We start from the raw sequence: 26,319 nt of genomic DNA on the forward strand, positions 1-26,319 counted from the left end.
TAATGGTGAAATACAGTAGTTTGCGGTTATTTTTAATGTGGTATTTTTCTTTTTAACCGCCTTCAAAAAAGGAGGTTCTCAATTCGTCTTAATTTTTTTGTATGTATGTTACTCGATATCTCCGAGAATCGTGAACCGATTTCCATTTTTTTTTTATCGAACGGGTATAACCCCGAGATGGTCCCGTTGGCACCAAGTCGGGGTCTGATGATGGGATCTTGGAGAAATCGAGGGAACTCTTCAAATGTTATAGGTACATGTATGGCGCTTTTGGTAATTTGTGAAGTCGGTTTTATTTTTTGTTAAAAAGTTTTTTATGTAGGTGTCACAGATATTCGGTATTCAGCTGTTGCCTACTATACTTGCCTACCGGGCCAGACCGAATGTTGCCGAATATTCGTAGCATCTCTAGTTATTAAGACAGAGAAAGGTGTAAAATGTAAACATAGCTTTCACGTCGACAGACGCATTCAACATATAACCTTAAACTGAGTAATAATGTTGTCCACAGAAGTGGTGGTCCTCAGAGCTGTGAGAGGTCATGATGCACGGCTCCCCTGCGGCCAAGGCAAGGTGTTTCTAGACGGGCCTGACGCTTACGTCCTATGGCTCAAGAATGAGAGGGAATTTCTCTACCGCTTCCCTAATGAGGAGACTCAACGGAGGTAAGATGTGGAACAAACACTTGTGAGGTGTGCTCAGGGTCGTGAGAGCAGAGGGGCGAAGTAGGCCTCCGCCTACGGCCTCCTGGTCCGCAAATAAGTATATCTCGGACACGACGTAAAAATGTTTGTTATTTCCTGCGCCAAGAGAGGGCCTCGCTAAATGTACCTTGCCTACAGAGGCGGCGTTAGGCGTAGGTGACGTGGGCCACCTCCTACGGCCTCGTCTGTCGGTCTGACTGGCCCCGCGCCCCAATGGTTTAAGCATAATTCTGCCACCAGAGTGCCTCGCAAAATGTACCTTGCCCACATGAAATTCGCGGCCTTGGCAAGGTATTTCTAGACGGGCCTGACGCTTACGTCCTATGGCTCAAGAACGAGAAGGCATTCCTCTACCGCTTCCCCAATGAGGAGACTCGACGAAGGTAAGAGGTGGTACAATGAGTCGTAAGGTATCTTCGGAACAGTGAGAAACAAGACGCGTGGCTTCCCTGCGCCTACCCCTGCTCCCATTTTCTGAAATTATTATAAAACTGGATCAACTTATTTTTAAGTCAATCGATATCTCTTTCGTCAGACTTACATCATACCCCATCTATCGCTAACTTCAAACACTAACTCCCACAGATCACTTTCACTAGACCAAGTATTCGGCACAACGTGCATCGCGGGCGCCTGCCACGACGATACCTCTCTCCTTCTAAAGCGCGTGAGCGACAGAGACGGCGGCATTTATCGCTGCCGCGTGCACTATCAGGCGTCGCCGTCGGTGGACTATGTCATCGATATGAGGCTGGTTGGTGAGTAGTTGGGTACACATTATTCTGTCCCAGTCACTGTGGTTGTGGCTACCTTTTTTTTTTTGATGACCCAGGGGGAATCCGTTATGGATCCCACTGGCCGGGGAGAAGCCGAGTGGGTATGTCCGACTCCCACGAACTAAACCCCCTGGGGTGTTCCGGCGCTCGCTTTGTTGGCGGGGTTTCGGGAACACGGTTGCAGGCCACCGATACCCTGCCGGCGTTGCCCTTGCGGGACCATCTTTTCGGGCTGCTCGAGCAGCCTACTTCGCTGAAGGCACCTCGGAACACGCGAGGGCCTTCCAGCTCGGAACCTCTTCAGGCGGGTGATGGAACTCCCGACCCATCACCCGCAGGTTCCCGTTAGGCAGCATTCGGGCCGCAAAGGCTCTTCGCCGCTTGCCCGGCCTCCTGCGGCGCTGAGGGAGTGAGCTCGCATCCTCGCGCATTCGCTCTGCCGCCTCCTTCTGCGTCATGATGGTGACACTGGAGGAGGTCCCGTGGTTGTGGCTACCTAACCTAACTTAATATACCATAAAGAGAATCATATTAAAAGTAGTGGTTTTGTGAGCTGTATACCTCGCAAACCCCCATGGCCCCGCGATTTTCACACATTTCCTAAAACAGAATCGACAAAAAATTCTATACAATTACCGGAGCTGGACCTTGACATTTTCACCGGAATTTACAAAAAAGAATTCACGAGAATTAGACAGAAAAACATCCGAAACCATTTTTGCCGAAGCTGAAATGGAGACATTCGGTTTTCTCGGTCAATCAAATTAACCACGGAAGTGCGCACTCCAAACTTTTGAATTACCTTGGGAGCGTAATATCGCGGTCGAAAGCCTCGTCCCTCTTGCCTCGTAGACGCAAACCAACCGACCGGGGTCGTAAAACTTCTGATTAACACTCGCGTGGCCGAAGGTAGGGTGAAAGAGAGATATCCCCGGTCGTTAGTTTGATTTCCGTCTACTGTAGTAGCTTGGCTTTAAAATATACTTATATGTATGTTTCAGATTCTCCGGGTACGCCTCAGATCTACAACGATGCTGGCGAACCGCTGAAGCGAGGTCACATCCAGCACATAAGCCTCGAAACCAATTTCACTCTCACCTGCGAAGTTGCTGATGGTAAACTTGTAGATACATATATAGTCGTTAGATTTGTAGCTGGCACTCAACGGCTTATCCATTGTCTATTGTTAACTAAAACGGCGCGTGCAAAAAAAGAGTCGTATAATTCTAATAGGCACCTGAGCGCGGGCTAGTCTAACGCTCAAAAACCAGTGTAGGTGTGCTCTCCGATAACGCGCCTTTGTTACGCATATCGAGGACACATTTTAGGCTGGTTCGGTAGCGTTCGACTCGCCGGCACTCAGTAACCGTATAGGGACCACACAAGAACTTGCAAATTATTTTTCCATTTGTTCATTTTGAATCTTATTTCAATTACCATAGGAGTTGTAATTAAATAAGCGGTTAAAGTGACCGGGCCCTTTTTTTTGCAGGTAGTGGCACGCGCCGTTTTAGTTAACAATGGACAATGGATAAGCCGTTGAGGGCCAGCTAAAAATCTAACGACTATACTTAATACTGATATTCATATGTCTTGGCTGTAAACGTGAACATTCAAACAGTGTTCAAGGGAGACAGAACATACACCTTCTCTAATGTTTCCCAGAGCCAGACACGCTTCTCTTCTGGCGTCGCAATGGCATCGTGATCGAGCGCGCCGAGGCGTCGCGTCCGCGCACGCTTCGCGCTACCGTGAGCGTGACCAACGCGACGCGCGCCGAGCTAGACGCGCACTATGAGTGCCTCGCGCAGAACGCCGATGTCACCGAGCCGTTGAGTGCGAGCGTTCTGGTTACGATGTACTGTAAGTATACTATGAAGAATGGTTTAACCTTCTTCACACTAGGCTTGAATAGAGACACCAACGCGCTGATCTCCCACCTTCATCACCGAGCATGACATCTGCCCGCTATACGGTCGCAGATGCCGCTCTCGCATTGGACTTACTATACTATCCGCAAAACTATCTGGCCGGTCAGGTCATAATGCCATCTCTTTCACTCTTGGTTGGTCTTAACATGGGTAAAGGAGATAGCATTATGATCTCAGTGGCCAGTTAGTTTTGCGGCAAGTATAGCCATTTGCATAAGTGCCGCAACCTTATGGACGCTGTTTAATTCCATTATATTATTGATGTTAAAGGCCAATGATGGTCTCGTACCTACTATGTCGCTGTCGCCTTGAGTTACATGACGCAAAATACGGCCATAAAGGGTATGTGCTACAGAATAATGCTACTCTCAAAATCCCACTCGTATAGAGTTAGACCAAGACTAGTCTGCAACGATTTTGATAGTACACGCAGTGCAAGTGTTATTTAAGCATCATAATTTTATAGAAGTTTGACGTTTAAAATAATTACACTGCGTGTGCTACCTACCAAAATTTTGTGCAGACTTGCCTTGGCCTTACTCTAGTTCACTCTTTTTTTTCAACCAAATATGACTGGGTATTTATATGACTCGTGGCTGTCACATCTAGCGTTACAAATGGTCGTAATGAAGCACACTGAATCATCGCGATCGAGCACGCTACCCGAGATCGAGCGCACTACAATTAGCCTGACCAACTCGACGCGCCGAGGTAGACGTGCACTACGAGTGCCTTTCGCAGAACGCCGACAACACAGCGTGAGTGTGCTGGTCATTATAGTTATAGTGTTTACTTAGGCCACAAGATGTCTCTGTGTTTTAAGAGGCTGTCAACACCCAATGTCCTTGAAATTGATGTTACTTAAACAGTTTTTTAAGAAAGACTATTTGTTTTAGTCAAGTAAGAAAAATATATGTTCATATTAATTATATTTCAAAGACCGTGGTCGTACTCGATACACGATTGAACGAAATCGGCTCGATAGAAAATAATTGCAAATATTGGTCTTAAAATCACAATTAAACGGTTTTATGTCTTTATTGTTTTGACTTATGGGTCTGCAATTAAAAAACCTTGGTCGAGTTAAATATTACACTAATAATCCACTTTTTTTTATTTAAATATTTTTCTTATTATTCCCTTGCCCAGTAACATGCGACAGTGCTATCTCATTTACTCCGATACAAATAGACAGTGTGCGCGCTTTAGGTATTGACAGCCTCTTAATATATGACCGCTCACGCTGCACACTACAAATTATACAAATATTAATAAAACAGCCGGGAATAATTCGATTTGTGTAAATTGTCAGTGATATTTCTTTATTCCTTTAATTTCAGTGCCTCCTCTCAGCGTGGAGATCCGCCTAAATAACAACGTAGATTTCGAGGCCGGTCAGCCCCGAGTGGTAGACTGCGTGGTGGTCGGTTGCGTGCCTCCCCCGTCCATCACCTGGCATCTGGGAGACACGTTGCTAAGACCGAGCGTGCATAAGGTAGGACAACAACATAGTTCAGACTGGGTAGAGTGGTGGAATCCACCACCTGGCACCTGGGGGACACGCTGCTGCGACCGAGCGTGCATAAGGTAGGACAACAACTTAGTTCGGACTGGGTAGAGGGTGGAATCCACCACCTGGCACCTGGGGGACACGCTGCTGAGACCGAGCGTGCATAAGGTAGGACAACAACTTAGTTCGGACTGGGTAGAGTGGTGGAATCCACCACCTGGCACCTGGGGGACACGCTGCTGAGACCGAGCGTGCATAAGGTAGGACAACAACTTAGTTCGGACTGGGTAGAGGGTGGAATCCACCACCTCGCATGGGGGGGGGCACGCTGCTAAGACCGAGCGTGCATAAGGTAGGACAACAACTTAGTTCGGACTGGGTGGAGGGTGGAATCCACCACCTGGCACCTGGGGGACACGCTGCTGAGACCGAGCGTGCATAAGGTAGGACAACAACATAGTTCGGACTGGGTAGAGTGGTGGAATCCACCACCTGGCACCTGGGGGACACGCTGCAGAGACCGAGCGTGCATAAGGTAGGACAACAACATAGTTCGGACTGGGTAGAGTGGTGGAATCCACCACCTGGCACCTGGGGGACACGCTGCAGAGACCGAGCGTGCATAAGGTAGGACAACAATAACATAGTTCGAGGCATATTTCGCAGTACTATGTGCAGCAGTGTGATTTGCAAATGCACCAGATCTAGACATACATTCATGTGTCCCGGTTAGGATTCAAACTATTCCGGATTTGAGTTAGGATACAGGAGAAGATACAGACTGCAGTTGGAGGTATTTGGAAGGTGTCCTTGTTAGCAATAAGATCTTCGCAATAAAATTACTAATTGTCTATTGGTAGTTTGATTATTATTGAAATTTCGTGCTCTCTGCTGTCAAATATAACATATAAATATCATATTGCAGGAACTCCACGACGGAAACTACACAGTGTCCTCTTTGACACTAGCGCCATCTCTCCGCGACGGCGGGCGCGAGCTCGCGTGCCGCGCGCACAACTCCCACCTCCCCGGCCAGGTGTTCCAGGACCAGGTCACCCTAAACGTGGGCTGTGAGTTGTCTATACTACGAGTAGCTACACGTAGACACTAGCGCCTTCTGTCGACAGCGGGCGCGGGCTCGCGTGCCGTGTGCACACCACCGCCCCGGCCAGGTGTTCCAGGACCAAGTCACTCTGAACGTGGGCTTCGAGTTGTACTAGTTACATGTAGACACTGGCGCCATCCGTGGACGGCGGGTGCGAGCTCGCCTGCCGCGCGCACACCACCTCCCCGGCCAGGTGTTCTAGGACCTGATCACCCTGAACGTGGGCTGTGAGTTGTCTATACTGACTACACGTAGACACCATCTGTCGACGGCGGGCGCGAGCTCGCGTGCCGCACGCACAACTTAGACCAGGAAGCACATTATGAATAGAATTCATTCATGAAGTGGGTATGCACTTTTCCAGCTGGGTGTACATGCCACGGTACTGAAGCCACCTTTATTGTTTTACCCTCGTACTGGTATTTATGTTCTTGGCGACCAAAGCCAAACATGACCTAACTTATTCCAAATCTTTCAGATCGTCCAGTCTGCCTGTCAAGTGGCGAGGAGACTATCGGAGCGGTGCCAGGCGAGGCCGAAACAGTAACTTGTGTGGTGGAAGCGTCACCGGAGCCCCTGCAGTTCAGCTGGACCTTCGCGGACTCACGCACCTTATATACAAGCGTCAAGGTAGTTTCACGTCCAGTCTCTCTGTCAAGTGGCGAGGAGACCATCGGCGTGGTGCCAGGCGAGGCCGAAACAGTAACTTGTGTGGTGGAAGCGTCACCGGAGCCCCTGCAGTTCAGCTGGACCTTCGCGGACTCACGCACCTTATATACAAGCGTCAAGGTAGTTTCACGTCCAGTCTCTCTGTCAAGTGGCGAGGAGACCATCGGCGCGGTGCCGGGCGAGGCGGAGACAGTACCATGTGTGGTGGATGCGTCACCGGAGCCCCAGCAGTTCAGCTGGACCTTCGCAGACTCACGCACCTTGTATACCAGCGTCAAGGTAGTTTCACGTCCAGTCTCTGTGTCAAGTGGCGAGGAGACCATCGGCGCGGTGCCGGGCGAGGCGGAGACAGTACCATGTGTGGTGGATGCGTCACCGGAGCCCCAGCAGTTCAGCTGGACCTTCGTGGACTCACGCACCTTGTATACCAGCGTCAAGGTAGTCTGCCTATCAAGTGGCGAGGAGACCATCGGCGCGGTGCCGGGCGAGGCGGAGACAGTAACTGATGTGGTGGAGGCGTCACCGGAGCCCCTGCAGTTCAGCTGGACTTTCGCGGACTCGCGCACCCGGTATACCAGGTTTAAGTAGAGCTTTTTTTTTCCTTTTTTTGAACACTCCTGTACATAAAACGTAATTTTTATTGATAAACACATAACCTAAAATTAACAAAAAAAATATTTTTTTTTGGGTGTAGCCTCTCGAATACATTTTTTTAAATTTTTCGATGTCAATCAATAAGTAGGTATGTCCAGACTAGACCTCAAAGTGGCAATACCGCAGTCAAAAATGTGTTTTGTACCGACTTATGGCGAAAGAATGATTTCAAAAAACATTTAATTATCTCTGACCTAGTCCTAGTAATATGGCCTAGTCCTAATCCAAAAAAAATATATATAAGATTTTAGTTTCTAAATATTACCAGGAATGCTTCGATAAAATGTCTCGCAATGCTCACGGGCACCTTTTATAATATATAAATACTTAAATACATAGAAAACACCCATGACTCAGGAACAAATATCCGTGATCATCACAGAAATGAATGCCCTTACCAGGATTTCAACCCGGGACCATCGGCTTCATAGGCAGCGCCATTACCCACCAGGACAGACCGGTCGTCAAAAACTAGTAGGGGTTAGTAGGGATTTTTCACTCTTAGACACTTTAAAGTGGGGATACAGTTAATCTAGACGGAGTTTAACGAAATATTAATAAAATACCATCCATTAAAAATGGCCAACGTTTTTCAGAAACTCCCAGGCCACCAGCACCGCTACAGCTCAACGCTCACCTGGCTGCCGCGAGTCGGGGACTACGGCGCGCTGCTCTGCCGAGCGACGAATTCGTTCGGCGAGCAGAAGCGAGCGTGCGCGTACGCGGTGGCGCGGGGCGGCGCGCCGCGGGCGCCGCAGTGCGTGGTCAAGGAGGTGGGGACTCTAAGGATTCAGTGTAAGAAAGGTGAGGTTCACAAGTTACAGAATTATATAGAATAGAATAGAATTTGTTTTATTCATAAACACACAAACAGTAATAGACAGACATAAAAGAGAACATAGTGAGAGTAAAGTGTCACGAAATGGCCTCATCCCAGCATGTTGCTGGCGACTTCCAGCGCTGATCTTCCGATGAGACCATCGAGTGCGAAATAATCACGGAAGGTAACAGAAAAAAGGAAAGAAACATAAAATAAACATGACGAACATACTCAACACTAAGTTTAAATAACATTGCACGGACGAAACATTGTATATGAGCATTCCGCTAAAATTGCTTAAGAACACTCCTCTTATATTTTTTTCTAAAAAGACGACGACGCCAGACGACGACGCAGGTATATACCTGTAGTCTAGAGATACTGGGTTAAGTGTAAAACGAATTAAAATATCTACCAAAAGTTGGCATTCTCAGAAAGTAGTAGCTTTCGTAATCAATTTTGTCAAAAAGGCCGCGCTCTGTCGAGCGACGAATTCGTTCGGTCAGCAGAAGCGAGCTTGCGCGTACGCGGTGGCGCGGAGCAGCACGCCGCGGGCACCTCAATGCGTGGTAAAGGGGATGGGAACTTAGTACAAAAATAGTTATTTGTGTCCCAAGGAAGGAAAAGTAGGACATTGCGTGCCGCGTGTAAAATTGTCAAACACGCGAGATGGAATGTCCTACGATTCCTCCCGTGTTGCGCATACTATTTTTCTGCTCGACGGAGGCGGAAAGCGGGAACTTCGTTTAGCGCAGCGGGAGCAAAGTTGACGCTTTCCGCCCGGAGGGCAGAATAGGTAATTTTTGATATCCTAAAAGCCTAAAACTATCTCCTTAGCCTATAGAGACTGACAGCTTACGCTCCGACCGATAGATTGCCTCGGATGAATTGGGTTGCTTTATAACCTTATAATCTACTTCAATTATTAATTCCAGATTGGGACGGGGGCCGCCCCCAAACTGTCCACCTCATCGTCCGCGATTCAACCGGCACGGTGGTCAACAACGCTTCCGACGCCGCGGGCCACTTCCAGCTAGCGTCAGCCGGGCACAACCTCAGTGCAGTGGTGTACGCGAGCAACAGTAGGGGACGAAGCGAGGAGGTGGAGTTACAGATGCAGAATACACCGATGAGTGCTTTTGGTGAGTTGTAAAGGATTAATACAGATTTTTAATTAAATAAAAGATTTGATCTGGTTAGGTTAAGATTGAGTCGACCGTCCAGTGGCGCCCTCATCAGGGGAATTGTGTTTCCTAATAAACCAATTAATTTTTGTATGAATCTGTATATTAACATTACTCTCCTATTTATTCACCAATTTTTGATATGACCTAAACGGAAAAATGTGGCCACCATTTGCCGTTAAGTTTATAAAGCAAAAAAATAACAAAATAAAACTATGTAGGTAACAAAAACCCCAAAATTGGGGAATCACTAGGACAACAATATTGATTTTATACATATACTGATTTTAATTGGTTTACGATACCCCGCACAAACAAACAATCAAGGGTCATAGTGGGTGCCAGTAGAATGGCGAGCGACCGAAAGTAGTTTTTTAATTTAGATATCATAACATGTCTTTAAATATTATACGACTGTTGCCTTGCGGATACATATACTGGTGAATAATTACTGTTTTTTAGAAGAGTCATTTTAATTTTTCTAGCAGTGACGGAGCCGACTCCCGTCCGCGGTTGGGCACGTTGGCTCGAGGTGTCAGCCATCGTTGTCGTTGCCACTGTCGCTATAGCGGCGACAACGCTCTGCGTGCGCGCGGTGCGGGCAAGGAGACACACGGACAACCCTGATCTGGTGCCAAGGGCGGATGGTAAGTGTTTGTCGTTGTCACTGTCGCTGTTGCGGCAACAACGCTCTGCGTGCGCGCGGATAACCCTGATCTGGTGTCGAGGGCAGATGGCGAGTTTGTCACTGTCGCCATCGCGGCTAGAATCGTCTGTGTGTGCGCGGTGCGGGCAAGGAGACAAGTGGATGGTGTTTGTCGTTGTCACTGTCGGATGTTAGTGTTGCGGGGACAACGTTCTGCGTGCGCACGGTGCGGGCAATGGGACACGGACAACCCTGATCTGGTGCCGAGGGCAGAGGGCGAGTTTGTCACTGTCGCCATCGCGGCTAGAAAGGTCTGTGTGTGCGCGGTGCGAGCACGGGGGCACACGGACCTCCCTGATCTGGTGCCGAGGTCGAGCAATGTTCTGTTCGCGCGCAAAGCTGGCACAGAAACACATGGATGATGAGTGTTTGAAGTTTTGTCACTCACAGCGACTACACTGCATGTTTTTGGTCTTTCACCGTTTTGTAACTGAGTAATAACAATCATCTTTCCTAAGCTCATCCTAATTAATTCCTTTTTGTGTACAGGAACGTTCCATCGCGAGCCAGACTTCGCGGGAGGTGAGCGGGTGCTTGGTACGACCAACATCACTGTCAACCAGCTAGCTTCGTGTCAGAATGTAAGTAAATAACACTAAACCCTACTCATGTGTTGTGTTTCTGCCAGTGAGTAAGGTTGCCAGAGCTCAACGAGAGCGCGGAGTGTTAGAGTCGGCAACGCGCGTGTAACACTTATGGAGTTCCAGGCGTCCATAGGCTACGGAGACTGCTTACCATCAGGCGGGTTGAATGCTTGTTTGCGACCGACGAAATCATTACTTATTCCAAATACCCCAACAGCCATTTTATGCCATCAACTTTACAATCCAACTCAATCATAACCTTCAGTCAATGGAGTTGGCAACTGTCAAAATGATGTCAAATAATGTAAAATGGCGTCAGCATACATTTTACCTATCTCTAGTTCCTGTTCTTTGAGATTTGTCTTAAAGGCTAATATAGACCAGTGTCACGTCCGGTTCGCATAAAACGAAGACCTTCAGAGCTATCCATTTGACCTCCATTTTATACCACGGCGGTGGCAAACAAGCATACGGCCCGCCTGATGGTAAGCAGTCACCGTAGCCTATGGACGCCTGCAACTCCAGGCGTTACATGCGCGTTGCCGACCCTTTAAAAATCTGTACACTCCTTTTTTGAAGAACCTCATACTGTAGTTATTATGATTATGATTATGATTAGACTGTGTGTCATCCATATGACGTTTTGAGTTAAAACGAAGTAGCAAAACGTTGCTTGTTTATTTTTTTTATACGTAACAAGTTGTACTGTTTGATAAATAAATAAATATTATAGGACATTATTACACAAATTGACTAAGTCCCACAGTAACCTCATTAAGGCTTGTGTTTAGGGTACCTAGACAACGATATATATAATATAAAAATATTTATAAATACTTAAATACAAATTTAATATCCATGCTCATCACACGAATAAATGCCCTTACCAGGATTTGAACCCGGGACCATCAGCTTCGTATGCAGGGTCAGTACCCACTAGGCCAAACTGTTTGATAAAACCTATGAAAGTTTATCCTTTAGGGCACACACTACAACACGCCGTATACCTACAAATATAAAAAAAATAAAACTTAATAATATCTTTCTTGCAGCAGTACACGTCATCGCCAGTTCCCTCCTGCCGAGTTTTGGTGGGGTGTCCCCACCCCCCACCAGACGCCTGTCCTGCCACGCAACATTCATACTACGTTTAACACTTTCACCGCGTAAAACGTCAATTGACGCGCGCCTCAAGCCTTCGTACTCTCATACAAAATGACACTTAACGCAAACGCGTACGTCACGTTTCGCTGTCGAAAATATTTACACTAGGGGTACTGAAATACATTTGTCGAGCCCTTCCCCCGCAAAATTCGGCAGACTGTTTTGTACAGTCAGCGTCAAATACTTTGTAGCAACCAAAGTAGCCAAATAGTTCGGTACACCATATATTTAGTATGGTGTACCGAACTATTTGACCACTTTGAGTGTCATTTTGTATGAGATTTTTGACTATCCAAAACGTCCCGCTTGGCGCGCTGTTCAAAAACCCATACAAAATGAGACTTAACGCAAACGCGTACGTCACGTTTCGCTATCGACTAAATTTACACTAGGGGTACAGATAAACGTCAGTCCATACAATACATATGACCATTGGCCGAATTGGACGGAGGGGTAAGCTCTTAAAGGCCCCGGTTCTTAAATCCTCTAAGGATTACGTAGTCTGTACATGGTAACCAAATGAACACCGAAATATTGTTTTGGTGCATATGTATCGTAAAATCAGCACCTCTTAACCCTCTAACTGCCAAACACGTCAATAGACGCGCACGTCATAATGTAACTTTAGTACTGTCGAGGAAATTGATTCTTTAGCAGTTAGATTTATTAAGAAAAACCGGCTAAGTACGAGTTGGACTCGCGCACCGAGGGTTCCGTAAAAACCTGTAAGTATATATTATTATATGATGTAACTACGGTTTTCGCAATTTTTCCTTTATTTGTGCTATAAGACGTTGCTTCGTACCAAATTTTAAGATTCTGAGTTCACGGGAAGTACCAGGATTTGATTCCCATGCGAGTGTCGAAAATTTGCGGAAATTTGCGGCATAAACGGCTGTATCTTTTGATTGCGTTGGCTTAGAAGTTTGATTTTTTCCCAGCTCCAAGGGACAGTAGACCTGAGTATTTGATATAAATTCCAGCTTGATACCTACACGCGTTCCTGAGAAAAAGGCTCTTGACAGACAGACAGACAGACGGACAACAAAATGATCCTATAAGGGTTCCATTTTTCCTTCCGAGGTACGGAACCCTAAAAATGCCACTTTCATTAATTTTGAGTTTTTTCAGTAATTTTGTGTTTTTTCTACTCAGAATCACGAGGTCTTTCGTTCCATGTACAATTTGTATGGCGGTAACGAAAAGGGCAGTTTGAAAAATGTATAGAAGTTTTGGGACATTTTTTTTTCTCCTATAAGGACGAAACGCGAGCCTTTCGGACTAGAAATAACACAAAAATGGCAAAAAAGGTCACATAAAAAAGTGGCGAAAAAAGAAACGCTCGTTTACTGTTCCCTTTACATTGGACAGCTCTTAGCATAAGTATGTTATGTCCAAGTTTACTTGAACCGCAATTTGCTAAACAACCAACTCCCTCGACTGTACAATACAATAGTACAATATATTGTAATATAACCTTCGTGCATTCCGATAAGGCTTATGTTGCCGTTGTATGTACAGTCGCCATTAGATATATCGAAGCGGCCGCGGTGCTCACAAATATCTGAACACGCCCCTATTGTCAAGGCGTTAGAGTGCGTGTTCAGATATTTATGAGCTCCTTGTCCGTATTACAATGCCAAATGGCATATTATAAAACTTATACATAAACCTTAGCCGCGCCGATATATCTGATCAAGGCGTTAGAGTGCGTGTTCAGATATTTATGAGCTCCTTGGCCGTATTACAATGCTAAATGGCGTATTATAAAACTTATACATAAACCATGGCCGCTCCGATATATCTGATCAAGGCGTTAGAGTGCGTGTTCAGATATTTATGAGCTCCTTAGCCATATTACAATGCTAAATGGCGTATTATAAAACTTATACAAATGTAATTATAATGACAACCACTTAAACGAAGAGCTTATACAAAGTGCCTATATTATAGCTTCGTTAGAACTGATTTAGTGCTTTAGTACTTATACATTAAAGCGAGTCCCCATTTCAACATCTATAATTTTATTACTCTGGCGTAGATAAAAAAAAAGTTCAAAATAAATAAATATATTTAAAAGGGTCTCTCACGTTTTTTACGATTAGAGTATTCTATGTTTTTAGGGTTCCGTACCCAAAAGGTAAAACGGGACCCTATTACTGAGACTCCGCTGTCCGTCCGTCCGTCCGTCCGTCTGTCACCAGGCTGTATCTCATGAACCGTGAACTAGACAGTTGAAATTTTCACAGATGATGTATTTCTGTTGCCACTATACCAACAAATACTAAAAAGTACGGAACCCTCGGTGGGCGAGTGCAACTCGCACTTGTCCGGTTTGTTGTCTGAGAACCCATAACACAAGCCTTCTTGGCTTACCGTGTCAATTTGTGTAAGAATGTATCTATAATATATACCGGGTGTTTCCTGTAACACGAGCAAATAATTAAACCATATATTGTACTCCTAAAACGATATAACTTTTGATTAATAACTTTTAAAAAATATGAAATCTTTAGATTTTATCTTTTTCAAACAAATTTCAATCAATCAATTTTTCGTGTTATGGCTCCATCAAGGTGTTGATGATTCTGCCAATGTCGAGGTTGGATAAGACACGGCTAGTATATGAATCTTATTACGGTCATAGACAGTGTTCGGTGGAGTATCCGATCTGCAAAGAAATACAATTTACGACTAACTAATAGACTACATACAACTATTAAACAATATGAACACTACACTATGTACAGAACAAACTACAGTTAAGTATTAACTTCTTTGGCAGCCAGTTACGAAAACCATAGTTATGAAGACGGACCAAAGGAAATCTACGAACTTATTGTACAATAATATATATTATTTTCAATGTACGCTGACATCAGTGTGTTTGACGTTGCTTGTCACGCTTTAAATGTAACAAAATTCGCAATACATTGCGTCTTAGAATTAACTTCAATGTGTAATAAAAATGATAAAACATGTTATTTTCAAAAGTTGCTGAACAAATGTTGGAGAGTGTGAGGAGTACAGCCTACAGTTTAATTTATTGCTCCTGTTACAGGAAACACCCGGTATATCTTTTAAGTCCAACCAAGATAAGTTGGCAGCGATTTTGGCAGCCCAGCCAATTTCTTTTTTTTTTTAATAAATTAAATTATAATGTTTACTTAACACTTGCACAGGCTGAGCTATCAAAATCAATGCCAACTTATCTTTGTCTGGCTCTACCTACGTCGAAAATTGATCGAGGTATTTCGCTCCATCACGTGAAGCGCACAGGAGCACGCATTGGCATCTACCAACACGTTTTAATATGTTTATTTTATACAGTGTGTAAATTCAATACAGGCAAACCTTTAAACAGCATTGGACCTGGAAAGTATATTGATATAACTTTTCTTAAAATAACGAATAGAATCAGGCGTTACTTTGCGGAAATCCATATTAATTAAAACAAAAAATATTACTTTGCTAATCCGCGAAAAGATAACGTGCTAGTCAATCGGTTCTAACCCGTTATACTTACTTGCGTATTTTTATATGCAATGAATGTTACCACCCTGTTCCCACTGTTATTTGCGTATTTATTTTTGCGGTGGGAGGGTGGGAACATTTAATTGCATGTAAAAATACGCAAGTACGTATAACGGGTTAGCAAGTTATCTTTTCGCGGATTAGCAAAGTAATATATTTTTTTAACTTAAAAATACTATGAAAATATTAATCACACAAAATAATGCGGCCCGCAATGTAAATCAACACACAAGTTACGAGATACGCTTATTGACAATTATTATATAAAGCTCGTATCTGGTAATGTCATGTCATGTTATGTCTCATAGTGTTTGCAGTATGGAAGGTTATAGGTCCATAGGCAGAACTGTTGCAAAAGTGTCCAGCTGTCAACTATAAATAATAGTTCCAAATCTCTCCAGAGTAGCGCTAGAGTAACTAAGAAACTAGGCGTTATTGACGGAGTGAAGTGCGCTATGATTAGTTTTTTTTCTAGTATTTTAGGTATTCTAGCGCCACCTATTTAAGATAGTTGACGGACATAATTAGCTCATAATTAAGTGTAACTTAAAAACTTCTTAATTAATGATAACACGGGTAAATTCTATGTCTAGTTTGATTTATTGCCCGTATTGGATTTACACACTGTATATTAATTAATGTTTGTGATGGGGACACAGCTTAATACCCTGAATTATTCCTAGTCTCATCACATGTCATAATTCTAGTCAAACTAGCTTTAATGTTGTAAATAAACTTTTTATACACTGACATGTTTTTTACTTGTTAAGTATGCAACAACTCATTTATTGTGTGTACAGTCACGTCTGAAAACATTGACACGATCAAAGTGACAAAAATATGAATACACGACCTTATGGCCCATATATTAGGGTAGTGTATACATATTTTTGGCTCTTTGTCCGTATCAATATTGCCAGACGTGACCGTACCTACGATTCCTACGAAATACTTGTAATGTACGATTTCCACCCACCCGGACGTATTGGTCTGCATTTGATATTCGTACGGCAGTAAGCCGGTCGGCTCCTCGCGGACGCGGACGGCTCCGGACGGACACTGCATACAAAATGTACTTAGAAATCGAAATCGTACGTTAGAAGAACAAATTTTCATATACACCGTGGGCTCGATTAACCCGACATATTTTAAATGTTGTATTCTTGACCGCATTTATAGACTAAAATATAATACAAAGTTGTCTGTAATCGATCTTGTTTTAGAGATAATGGTAATTCTCCTGCAATTTGTTTCTGTAATAACTCACTCACTATGTGACTTGGTGTAGAGCTGTAGACATCCCTACTGATAGACAAGCTCGCAGAATTTATCTCATCATTATCTTCCTCGCATTGTCCCGGCATTTTGCCTCGGCTCGGAAGCCTGGGGTCCGCTTGGCAACTAATCCCGAGAATTAGCGTAACGTAGTTTTTGCGAAAGCGACTACAATCTGACCGTCCGGCCCTGAGAGTAAACTAGGCCTTATTGGGATTAGTCCGGTTAACGATGTTATCCTTAACCAAAAACCGACTGGTAAATATCAATTGATATATCGTACATAAGTTACGAAAAACTCATTGTTAGATCCGGGATTTGAAACCGCGACCTCCGGATTGCAAGTCGCACGGTCTTACCTCTAGTCCACCAGCGCATATAACATTTTATGCTCCTTTTAACCTCAGGAATGCGTGGTTAAAATCTGTCAGGTTACTCTAGCCCACGTTGTATATTTGACATATGTCAATAGTCAACTAATGTATCTTATAGCCGCCAGGGGACGCCAATGTCACGCACACAGCTGGGTCAAAATTATTTTCGTTATCGTTTTAGGTCTCCAAAAAAAGTGACGAAGCTTTGTATGAGATAAAATTCTGTTTTTTTTTTCTCATATTAAATACAATCTACAGCTAGAAAGACAGAGTAGCATTCGATTTTTATTTAGAAAAAAAAATACAAGTGTGACAGAGTGGTCAGAAACAAGACAACGAAAATTTTGACCCAGCTAATAAATCACACATACAAGAGAACGCTTTGAACGCTTTATGTCATAAACACAAACATCACTCAAACGCCAAGCTCCCGGGCGCAAGCGAGCTAATGTAAACCTTACCCGAAAGTGTGAAGGTTACTTTGACAGCGTCCGCCATAACACCTATAGTTGTCCTTGGCGCTGCGGGCACGACTAGTAACGACGCCTTTAGGGGTTCTTGGCGTTCAAAAGGTTAACAATGTGTTATGGTTTCAGAACTGTACCCCTAGTGTAAATATTTTCGACAGCGAAACGTGACGTACGCGTTTGCGTTAAGTGTCATTTTGTATGAGATTTTTGACTTTCCAAAACGTCCCGCTTGGCGCGCTGTTCAAAAACCCATACAAATACACGTTTCGAAATCGAAATTATTTACACTAGGGGTACTGGTTTTGATACGCCCCCGCCCATCATCTTGGTGATTGGCGTGTCTCACGCACATTCGCTTCATTTCCCATGCACGTATCCGCGTGAGCGATCCTCAAGGACGTGTCAAAATAATATCAAAACATGTAGCAAGTAGTTAAATCGGAATCAGGGGGCCTACCGGGAAAATCGAAATTCGCAAATTGCGGGGATCTTTCTCTTTTACTCTCACTGAGACGTTATTAGAGTGACAGAGAAAAATGCCCGCAATTGACGAACTTCGATTTTCGCGGTAGGCCTCCAGGCTCCAATTTAGGAAACAATGTGTCATCATAAATACAAAAAGTACAGTTTTAACCATTTATTCACATTTTAATACAAAATATACAACAAGTACAGTTATTCCTGATATGTCATATCACATTCCCTAAATAGTAACACAGGTATTCCAGGACAGTATACAGGGTGAGATTATGCACGGTCCACAAATTTCTTATAATCAAGTATATACAGGTACTAAGCGATTATTATGATCAAAATGATCTGCACACGTCATATACCCTTAAAGCTGAAGCTTTTTCACTGAAGCAGAAAGTAGGAGCAAGGCTCTGAACGGGTTTATTTTGGTTTTACTCCGAAATTCCGAACTTTATTTGACGTTCATAAGCGCATTGTAATATGCCTACTTGGAAAATATCTTTTCTCTTCTATCTTTTCTATTGTCAAAAATAGTACGGGAAGTTCTTCGTTACGGTCAAACTCAAATTAAAAAAATTCAAACCATTATTGTCGTGTTTTAGCGGACGGGAAGTTATTACTGTATTGTTTTTATCTGAAGCTACATAAACTAATTACAGGCATAGATATACCTTATCTAGTCAAACTGTCTACACAGATATATGTTCCTGAGTCATGGGTGTTTTATCTATATACGTATGTAGATGTACATCGTCGCCTAGTACCCATAGTACAAGCTTTGCTCAGTTTGGGGCTAGGTCGATATGTCCCCAAATATTTATTAATTATTTAATTAAATAAAAATAAAGTTTATATTTTACAAACACAATAAATTAACAAGTATTAATTAGAGGTAATAAGAGATAAATTGAGCTGTTTTATACAGAAATATAAACTTATCTAAAATACTTTAACATTGGTTATAATTATTAATAATACATATTAAATATATCAACATCAATGCCTGTGAAAACTAGTGCAATAATTATTATTTGTGTCTCTCAATAACTATATACGTGGTTTGGCTTCAGAGGAAACCTTTTATTTGTAGCCATTGGCTACAGTACGGACACTAAGAACGAAGAATTCCGTACATTGACCCACCTGTTCCCATCTTGCACGCACGTAATTATACTGCTGTCCCGCCGATGATGCCGGCGGGCAAAGCCACTGTGAGAGCGGGACAGAAATATTGCTGTCCCGCCGATGATGCCGGCGGGCAACCCACTGTGAGAGCGGGACAGAAATATTGCTGTCCCGCCGATGCTGCCGGCGGGCAAAGCCACTGTGCGAGCGGGGCAGAAATTTAACTGTGCGCGTGCGGTAGAGATAGAAGCAGGCGGGTCAATGAACGAAATTCTTCGTGATTAGTGGCCTTACTTTAAAAAAAATCTTTCAATCTACGTTTCGTTTAACGAAACTTTCTCTCATAACATTTAAATACAACAATATTTAAATTTAAACACGTATTGATATTTTTATACAAAGAATATAGGTTTTAGCATAAACCTGCAACTCTTCATGGCACTTCAGAAAACTATCATCGATGTTGGAACGGACATAACAATTTTCTCAAATTTTTTTATAAATAAATTATATTACCAAAAATTTTAACCTGAAAAAATGGCGAGCAAACTGATGTTTTTCAGTGATTGCCGATTTTGACACCAGAGGGCCTAGCGCGAACCACGTTCGACGTTTTGCTACTCTGTTGCACTTGTAAATTCGTACGTAAGTGTGACGGGGACGCAACACGACGAACGTGGTTCGTGATAGGTTTGACTACTATATGAAGTTAAATAGTAGTAAATCAATATGACCATTCCAGTCTACCAATGAACGTCGATGGATTTCAAAAGTAAGTATTAAGCTATATTTTCGTTTAACCGTATAAATTTCCAATTTTTCCTTTAGGCAACTTAAATTCATCAAATGTCACTTTTTTAAATGTAAATGCTTGATTTGTTACAGAAAAAACAAAAATCACTATATGTATGCCTTTCACATTTGAAGAGTTCCCTCGATTCCTCATGGATCCCATCATCAGAACAGAGTTTTGACAAAAACGGGACCAATCTGTATATATATATATATACATTCAAACAAAAAAATAATTTTCGAAATCGGTTCAGAAATGACGGAGTTATGGAGTAACAAACATTATAAAAAAAAAACCATACAACCGAATTGATAACCTCCTCTTTTGAAATCTTGAACTCGGTTAAAAATACAGTAACTAGTGTCAAAATCAATTTGACAATTGAAGGCAAAATTAGCAAATTTTCGATATAAACCGTCTGGATGCTACCAAAGTTAACAATCAACTGATGTGATATTAAATGATCACGTGTTGCCTCCCTGTCACACTTACGTACGAATTTACAAGTGCGACAGAGATGTAACACGTCGAACGTGATTCGCGGTAGGCCCCCTGATACTGCGGGCTTGCGTAGTGCATCGCAACTAAAATGAGATTTGTTAAGTTACTTTTAATAGTTATTTGTGTCCCAAGGAGGGAAAAGTAGGAAATTGCGTGCCGCGTGTAAAATTGTTACCCGAGCCGAAGGCGAGGGTGGCAAACACTCGGGATGGAATGTCCTACGTTTCCTCCCATGGTGCGCATACTATTTTTCTGCTCGACGGAGGCGGAAAGCTTCTTCGTTTAGCGCAGCGGGAGCAAAGTTGACGGTTTCCGCCCGGAGGGCAGAAAGTATATATATTAATAATATGTATGCTAGTTTTAAGGTATTTATCTATGGGCCACTAGTTGCCTGAAATAAAGATTATCATTTCATGTTTGTCCAGATACAAGTTAACATAAAAAACATATTTCTTAACACCCTAAACTACCTACCGCCAGGCGGCATTCTCATAAACGTCTGTACAGATTCAACATCATAAGTTCATATTGCATCGAAGGCCCTGAGATAAATTTAAATGTTTAAGAGGCTGTCAACACCCAATGTCCTTGAAATTGATGTTACTTAAACAGTTTTTTAAGAAAGACTATTTGTTTTAGTCAAGTAAGAAAAATATATGTTCATATTAATTATATTTCAAAGACCGTGGTCGTACTCGATACACGATTGAACGAAATCGGCTCGATAGAAAATAATTGCAAAGATTGGTCTTAAAATCACAATTAAACGGTTTTATGTCTTTATTGTTTTGACTTATGGGTCTGCACTTAAAATCACAATTTCATAACATTTATATCTAAACCGTGGTCGAGTATTACACTAATAATCCACTTTTTTTTATTTAAATATTTTTCTTATTATTCCCTTGCCCAGGCTCAGTAACATGCGACAGTGCTATCTCATTTACTCCGATACAAATAGACAGTGTGCGCGCTTTAGGTATTGACAGCCTCTTAATATAACATCGCTTACGATTGAATATTACGTAAAACTCTACGTAGGGGGCGCCACTAGCACACACAGTAAACAAACCGCCTTGATGCATCAATGTCAAAATTTATTCGTACAAAATAATCTGTGAAATCTGGTCAAAAAACTGTTCCCGGCATAGTATATATAAGTTGTCTACTCTATGGTTTACGGTCTGTGCTAGTGCTGCACTCTGGCGGTAGAAGATTACATTAATACTCACTATACTACACGTGAAACATAAAAAATATACAAGAAGTATAACATCGGTCAATACATTAAAAATAAACATCTGTGATAAAGATCTCTCTGGTATTCTTGGATTAGATTTTCCTTTAGCTACGTCCAAAGACAATTTGAAATAGAGGTGTATTGTTTGCCACCGAAATAGTATGAAAAAAAAAAAGAAGTCCTGCACCTCGAAAATATGGTTTTTGCAGATAGGTAACTTTTCCATGGGGGCGAAGATGTATGGATACATTCAAATATCGATGTTACTACTATTAGTGATTGCTCCCAGGTTTTTTTAAGTATTGTTTTTTGAAAGTAGTATTTTGAAGACAATGATAAAGTAGGTTACACAAAGCGCACTTCAAATTATCGCCAGGTTGAGTATCTTTGCATTAAGAAATCATTAATATTATCTGTTTTTTGTTTATTTTATAGAAATAGATTAGTACATTACGATACAAGTGCGAAAAATAGGAAATTCGAAACGAGTGGCGATAAATTAAAACACGACCGAAGGGAGTGTTTTAAATCGACACGAGTTGCGAATTACCTATTCGCACATGTATCGTACAACGTTTTACAGTACATATGGCCCTTTAAATGTTCGACACAGTAACGTAATATGCTACTTCTCGCACTAGTGCTATAAAGTAGCCCCATATGTACTGTAAAATAGCATACTGGGATGGTATTCGGAAATACACACTTCAGTTAGAAATTTTGAAAATTCTCTAAGGGTCTGTTTCACAATGTCCAAGTAAAGTTACTTGCCACTTATCTGACGAATAAAGTCATCGTTGGCGTTCCACAATCTTCAAATAACCTTAACTGGTAGATAAACTGCAAAGTTTTGTAGGAAGTTTTATCTGGCAGTTAATTTATTTTTTTATTAGATATCCAATACTTGACAATTGTGAAACCCTTAATATAAAAAAGAAAAATTTCTTTTTACAAGCTCAATTTAGACGGATTACTATTAGTAGGAACTCCCTACCTGCCATTAAATTTTGCCCCTAAAAATCCGATGTCTGATTAGCTTAAGGATTTTCACCAGAGTGTCGGTTAGCTAACGAAACATTTTTGTGTAAACGCTGATGTTACACCTGGAATATGCACACATTTTTTTGCGGCGTTTGAATTACTATACCAACATTTTGTGTACAGACAGATGTATATAAACATATTTATATATATAAATACAAACAAGTTAAATAAATTGGCCTCTTAAACGTTATTTTCGATATCTATAAATTACTTTGTAACATTAAATACTTTAAAATGTTAATCTTAAATATATGTTTGATTAATATACCTATATCAAAATAGGTTGTATGTTTTGAACATGTACCTATTTGTGATAAAACCTCTATACGTTGTATTTAATGCACATTGATTTTAATCGGTTTTAAGGCAATTTATTGCTTATTCCTGCCTGTAATTTATCTGCCGAGTAAGCTGGATGTCATTATTCTACATTAACCATCGGTACAAATATATATTTTTTTACAAATACCAGCAACTCACACTAAAAAAACTTGTCAGCATCAGTTTGAAATATTGTAAAGGGGGTTGAGGGTATCCCGAAAAATGACGACATTTATTTCGTCTCAAAACAGATTTCCAACATTTTCCATAGCTTGATTTGTCCCAAAGCACCTCTTGCGTATTAAACTGTTCTCTTAACGTGGGCAACGTAGGACATTTTAATAAGTAGTTTAAGTAAGTATAATTGCACGTTCAGCGCATACACAATCCTGATTTAAGGCACGCCATTAAAAAACAAAAAGCAATCCACAACGTATACAAAAGTAAACAATTTACGCACTTTTTATCCCCACGACAACATATGACATTCAATTTTATTCACTGATATTAGCATTACAATTTTAAACGGTATTGCTTTCTGAAAGCTCTTCTCGCTATAACAATACACACTCATGAGTTAAACAGATGTTAATGCTTACTAGGGCCCCGCCCCTCAGGTACCATTTACTAGCAAAAGGAGGGCATCGCTCCCTAATAGCTCATTTCGATTGCCACATTACCACGTTTTGGGGCTTCGCCCCCCGGTAGCTCGTGTGACTAGCATAGCTAAGATCAGTCCTAATGGTACCTAATAACACTTCACCTGGCACTGGCGGCCGCGCTCGCGCCGGCGTCGGCCGCATCGGACCCCTCGTGGTACTCGTGGAAGCAGGGTACGATGCATAGGTTGGTCTGGCATTCGGGGCAGTGGTATTGCGTCTTTCGTCGGAGGATGCGGCCGCATTCGTCTACTGTGTTCCAGCAGAAGTTGCAGCTTAGAGGGGGACCGTTCCTGTGAGATAAAGTTAAAGCTTTATCGCTCTGGGTTAGATGCCTAGTCCTACGCATTGTCTTCTTTGCAATATTATGGCTTTGAAAGAAAAGCCCCTGAATTTGCTCTAAGTTGACGCTTGCATGATCAAGCATAAAAGCTGCCAACGGCGGCATATTTTCCGAATAAAATTCGCTTTGTTCTGGCAATCGACACCCCAAGCTTCAGACGCAAGCAAATCTTTCCTCTAATCGTTTTTTCGTGGCTCTCGATTATGGGATAATATCTCAAGTGAACGTCAAGTTTTCTTACTTCCCCACTATAATGAAAACCTCGATAGCTCACTCAAGATAAGCAGCGAGCCTATCACGTGGTCTAGAGTTCGATTCGATGACGACCGGTCTGGCCTAGTGGGTAGTGACCCTGCCTATGAAGATGGCCCCGGGTTCAAATCCTGATAAGAGAATATATTTGTGTGATGAACACAGATATTTGTTTCTAAGTCATGGGTGTATTCTATGTATTTAAGGATTTATAATTATATATTATATATATCGTTGTCTAGGTACCAACGTTCCCTATAGGTAACAACTGGAGTATGACATTTTCTAATTTACTAACTCTTACCACTCTAAGAATACCATTTTCACGAGTTAAACAGGTCCCAATGCTTACCAGGGGCAACGCCCCTCAGATACCATTTCTCCACTAGCAAAAGGGAGCATCACCCCCTACTAGTTCACCTTGATAATTAACTCACCTCACAGCGGGTGTGTGGCTGGCTCGCGTAGCTGGCGCCTCCTCGAAGGAAGTTGAGGCCGACGGGGGGTTGGTCTGCCGGTCGATGTACGTCACCGCCCGGATCAGCAGCGAGCCTATCTCGTGGTCTAAAGTTCGCGTGCGATTCTATGAGATCAGAGGCAATTATAATTACGCAGACATACCTGCTTGATAAAAATCAGTTATAGTAAAAATACAGTAAAAAAATATTTTTTCAATTACTTTTTAAATTAAGTCCAATCAAAGCGCCTTTTCATAGGGAACATCATTCGAGGCGAGATTGATGCTTGACAAACTTTGAGCGCGCTGGTCGTAAAGTACTACATTAGAATATAATAAGATACTGACCTGGGCGCCATACTGCGGGTAGGACTCATGTTTCCTGAGCGCTGGGGTCGTCGCGGGACCGGGCGCGGGGGGCGCGGGCTCAGAGACTTGTTTCCTAACTTCTCTCTCTTCGGGCTGCACGCGCGATTGTCGCTTGAAGAACTTTGAGCGACGCTGGCGGCTCGCGGCATCTGGAAACAACAGATTTTTATTTACGTGGTTCGCGGTAGGCCCTCAGGTCCCCTGGCGATCTCCATTCTTTTCGATCTATCGTTGCCCTCACCAAGATTCATTGATGGTCCTAGATTTGTAAAGACATTCTACGACGTAAAGTAACTATGCAGTACTTCAACATGTTATTTTCTGTCTCTATCACACTTACATAATTACACATTCTTCTCTGTCACTCACATAATTGTATTGCTGTCTAGCTCGCACAATGACATTGATCACCGTCACCATATGAACAGCATAGACTTAACCTTTTGAACGCCAAGAGCCCCTGAAGGTATCGTGCGCCGTCGTACCCACAGCACCAAGGACACCTATAGGTGTTATGGCGGACGCTCTAAAAGTAACCCTTACACTTTCGAATAAGGTTTACATTAGCTCGCTTACGTCCGGCAGCTTGGCGTTTGAATGATGTTTGCATTGACATATCCTCTTAAGGCCCAGCCATAGAAATGAAAAATCCAAAATTTGCCACTGGAATTTGAACCTATAGTGCACGTAATACAGTTGATTTTATTTTGTTTGAAAATTGCACGAAACAAAACAAATGCAACTCAGTCCTAATTGAATATGATTTAAATTTAATCGAACTGAATAAGTCCTATAGGTAGGACCTTGGGCCTTACGAGGATATATCTAAAGACGAGCCTTACGGGTACTAAGAATGGTGCTAGTTCAGTGGTGTCACTCACGAATTCGAGCCAATCGTGCAGTCTTACGCAACTAGTTGACCCTGGGGATGAGGATCTGCAATTACTATAATATATATTCTATTAGGCAATTAAATTCTACTATTATAGAATTCAAAACAAGTGGTCAATACCACTAGATTCCCAATTTCCACGGTTCGTTTTTCAAAAATAGCCATTCGTCGTTTTCCGTAGATTTTCGAGTGACAAAATCGAGCGCCCGAAATTCAATAATCGGCCCCCAGGTATCTTGTGCAGCAGTCACACTTAGTGTAAGGCCTGAGTGGACGCACGAAGCGGAGCGTTCGGCGGGGCGTGCAGCGTGGCGTCGGGCTCACAAGTGATTTGAGCAGCGTCTAAGGCCTTATATGTACGCCGCACGCCAAACTCGAACGTCCACTCT

At 42.6% G+C, this 26,319-nt stretch overlaps 2 protein-coding genes across 2 annotated transcripts in view; one reads left to right on the forward strand and one right to left on the reverse strand.

Moving 5' to 3' along the window:
* Positions 1 to 11,854, forward strand: LOC133534792 (neural cell adhesion molecule 2-like). Its single transcript, XM_061874108.1, has 12 exons — positions 1 to 665; positions 1,290 to 1,462; positions 2,482 to 2,595; positions 3,146 to 3,343; positions 4,752 to 4,906; positions 5,847 to 5,991; positions 6,505 to 6,656; positions 7,946 to 8,153; positions 9,105 to 9,311; positions 9,839 to 10,000; positions 10,549 to 10,640; positions 11,696 to 11,854. The coding sequence occupies exons 1-12, from the start codon at positions 499 to 501 to the stop codon at positions 11,795 to 11,797; spliced, it is 1,875 nt and encodes a 624-aa protein (XP_061730092.1). The 5' UTR covers positions 1 to 498; the 3' UTR covers positions 11,798 to 11,854.
* Positions 11,855 to 18,082: 6,228 nt separating this feature from the next.
* LOC133526225 (protein bric-a-brac 1-like) overlaps positions 18,083 to 26,319 on the reverse strand; it is a 65,475-nt gene continuing 57,238 nt past the window's right edge. Inside the window, exons 6-8 of the mRNA XM_061862786.1 lie at positions 25,018 to 25,187; positions 24,650 to 24,795; positions 18,083 to 23,910 (exon numbers count right to left, since the gene is read on the reverse strand). Coding sequence (XP_061718770.1) covers positions 23,718 to 23,910; positions 24,650 to 24,795; positions 25,018 to 25,187 — 509 coding nt within the window. The 3' untranslated portion in view covers positions 18,083 to 23,717. The remainder of the gene's footprint in view (positions 23,911 to 24,649; positions 24,796 to 25,017; positions 25,188 to 26,319) is intronic.

This window comes from Cydia pomonella, chromosome 1 (assembly GCF_033807575.1).
Source record: "Cydia pomonella isolate Wapato2018A chromosome 1, ilCydPomo1, whole genome shotgun sequence".
Taxonomy (NCBI): domain Eukaryota; kingdom Metazoa; phylum Arthropoda; class Insecta; order Lepidoptera; family Tortricidae; genus Cydia; species Cydia pomonella.